Below are 2,409 nucleotides of genomic sequence, written 5' to 3'. Positions count from 1 at the left end.
GATGACCAGCAAAACTCTGAGGGGAGAGAGAGGAACCTAGGACCTTTTCGGGTAAAAATACTCCATTTTTGTTTTTACCAAGAGCCATAATCTTGAGTAGGGAGGAGGTTTAAGATTTGGACTGCCTGTAGACAAAGAAATCAAGTAATTGTAACTGAAATAAGGCCCTGTCTTCTCAGTAGCAATTCCAAAGTCCGATTGGGAAAAAGCAACTGTAGGAAGAATTCCATTATAGCTCAGTGAGGGCCCCAGAATAATTTAGCAATACTATATATAACATTCAACTGTTCAACAAGTTACTAAAACTTCCTCTGTTACTTTACTTAAACTTCACTGAGATCATTTAAGGTACAAATTATTATACAGTATACACCTGAAAAAACCCTGAGATTCAAAAGGACACTTCATTCATTCTACAAATATTTATTAAAGGCCTACTGTGTGCCAATCACGGGGTCTAGAGTATTGAGCAAAATTACTTCCCTCCAACTAAGAAAAGCATGGCTTATTGTACTTTAAATGTCCCCTTACCAAAATAAGAGGCACAGTAGAGCAAGCTGCCTGGAGAGAAAGACCTCTTGCCAGTCAGGCCTCACTTTAAATATAGAAACCCCCAAAAATAGCCACCCATGCAAGGGACTCAACAGGTGATTGGCAGGAACAGAGGGGAGGGGAACCGAGGCCTCACTGAAGGAGAAGGAAAGGACAGTGCCCTTGTCCCCAGCTTCTGCCACCGACATGGCTTTGCCTCTGAAGTCCTTGAGTCGGGGCTTGGCCAGTGCGGCCAAGGGAGAGCATGGCGGGACAGGAGGTGAGTCCAGCTGGGGCCTGACCCTGTGGCTTCCTGCCCTTGTCCCTCGGTTCCCCCCCAACCCCCTGCCCCTGGGGCCTTCCAGGGTCCTGGCGACCCCCCTATCTCTCTCTCACCCCTGCCTTCCTCCCCCACCCTCCGCTGCAGCCCGCACCTGGCGCTTCCTGACTTTCGCGCTGGCGCTCCCGAGCGTGGCCCTCTGCACCCTCAACTCCTGGCTCCACTCGGGCCACCGCGAGCGCCCGGCGTTCATCCCCTACCATCACCTCCGCATCCGCACCAAGGTACACCGACCCCTTGCGGACGCGAGCGAGCGGGTGAGTCAGGGGATGGGGGACCCCCAAACTGACATCTCGCTCCCCTTCCCTCTCTCTCCGCAGCCCTTCTCCTGGGGAGACGGCAACCACACTTTTTTCCACAATCCCCGGGTCAACCCTCTGCCCACGGGCTATGAAAAGCCTTGAGGCTTGGCTGATGCCCCCAGACACAATAAAATTGTGGAAGCTGTGTGTCCGCGGCTCCTTGGGGACCACGGGGCGGGGCCGGTTCGAGCTGGGCGCATGCGCACAGTGCAGCGGGTGCTCCACGTGCTCTTCCGGAGATCCTGACTCCCCAGGGACTCGCGAGAGCATCCTTGATGGACAGGTAGGAGATAGCCCCTCCCCTTTCACCTATTCATGGTTAGGGCTCTAGGTTGTAAAAGGCTTTCACATACACTGATTTCTCATGATAACCCTGGGAGCAAGGCATAATTTCGGTTCTCTCTTCTCCAGAGGAGGAATTTGAGATGCTCAGAGATTAAATGACTGAAATTCAGGCGGCTCACAGAGGCCCGGTGGGAACTCAGGGCTGCAGGCCCTGAAGTACCACAGGTTGCCTGACACGCCCTGAGGGCCTCTCTGAGTTCCCGCTGTGTGGAGACAACAGTGATTTCAAACACTGTCTACAGCCCTATGTGAGAGGCTTCTTGAGCTAATTCCGGATTTGGAATATTTCAGTCATGCTCTACACCATCGTTCACTGGTCTTCTGTATTATTTGGGGGAAGTTAGATGCTCCCTTTCTGGAAGTCTGATTCTCCTAGCTTCTGGGGACCCCGTTCAAGGGTTCAAGCTCTGGATATTTCATTCACCTTCTAGGACAGTCAGCTCACTTGTCATTATCAGGGAGCCTGAGCGGAAACCCATGACCAACACACACACACACACACACACACACACACACACACAGAACTACTTTTGGCCTCCTCTCCTAACACTGCTTACAGTGCACTTATGCTCACAGGTCCCAGTCAACTGAGAGAGTAAGAAACATCTCTACCCACGAACAGCCCCACCCTTCTAAAACAGCGCTGCTGCTGCTGCTAAGTCACTTCAGTCGTGTCTGACTCTGTGTGACCCCATAGACGGCAGCACACCAGGCTCCCCCTCCCTGGGATTCTCCAGGCAAGAACACTGGAGTGGGCTGCCATTTCCTTCTCCAATGCACGAAAGTGAAAAGCGAAAGTGAAGTCACTCAGTCGTGTCCGACTCTTAGCGACCCCATGGGCTGCAGAACAGCACTGAGGTTCCTGGATTAGAGCTCTTCCTTACAGCATAG

General features: G+C 52.3%; 1 protein-coding gene across 1 annotated transcript; it reads left to right on the top strand.

The window, feature by feature from the left end:
- On the top strand, positions 659-1,320 carry LOC102181181 (cytochrome c oxidase subunit 6A2, mitochondrial). Its single transcript, XM_005697738.3, has 3 exons — positions 659-811; positions 959-1,095; positions 1,192-1,320. The coding sequence occupies exons 1-3, from the start codon at positions 739-741 to the stop codon at positions 1,273-1,275; spliced, it is 294 nt and encodes a 97-aa protein (XP_005697795.2). The 5' UTR covers positions 659-738; the 3' UTR covers positions 1,276-1,320.

The sequence above is a fragment of the Capra hircus genome, chromosome 25, assembly GCF_001704415.2.
Source record: "Capra hircus breed San Clemente chromosome 25, ASM170441v1, whole genome shotgun sequence".
Taxonomy (NCBI): Eukaryota; Metazoa; Chordata; class Mammalia; order Artiodactyla; family Bovidae; genus Capra; species Capra hircus.
Note: the sequence above shows the minus strand (reverse complement) of the source record. Positions and strands in the feature narration are given on the sequence as shown.

Coding starts and splice junctions, on each gene's coding strand:
- LOC102181181 (XM_005697738.3), top strand. CDS start 739: ATGGCTTTGCCTCTGAAGTCCTTGAGTCGGGGCTTGGCCAGTGCGGCC. Junction 812..958: donor AGAGCATGGCGGGACAGGAG/GTGAGTCCAGCT, acceptor CCTCCGCTGCAG/CCCGCACCTGGCGCTTCCTG. Junction 1,096..1,191: donor ACCTCCGCATCCGCACCAAG/GTACACCGACCC, acceptor CTCTCTCCGCAG/CCCTTCTCCTGGGGAGACGG.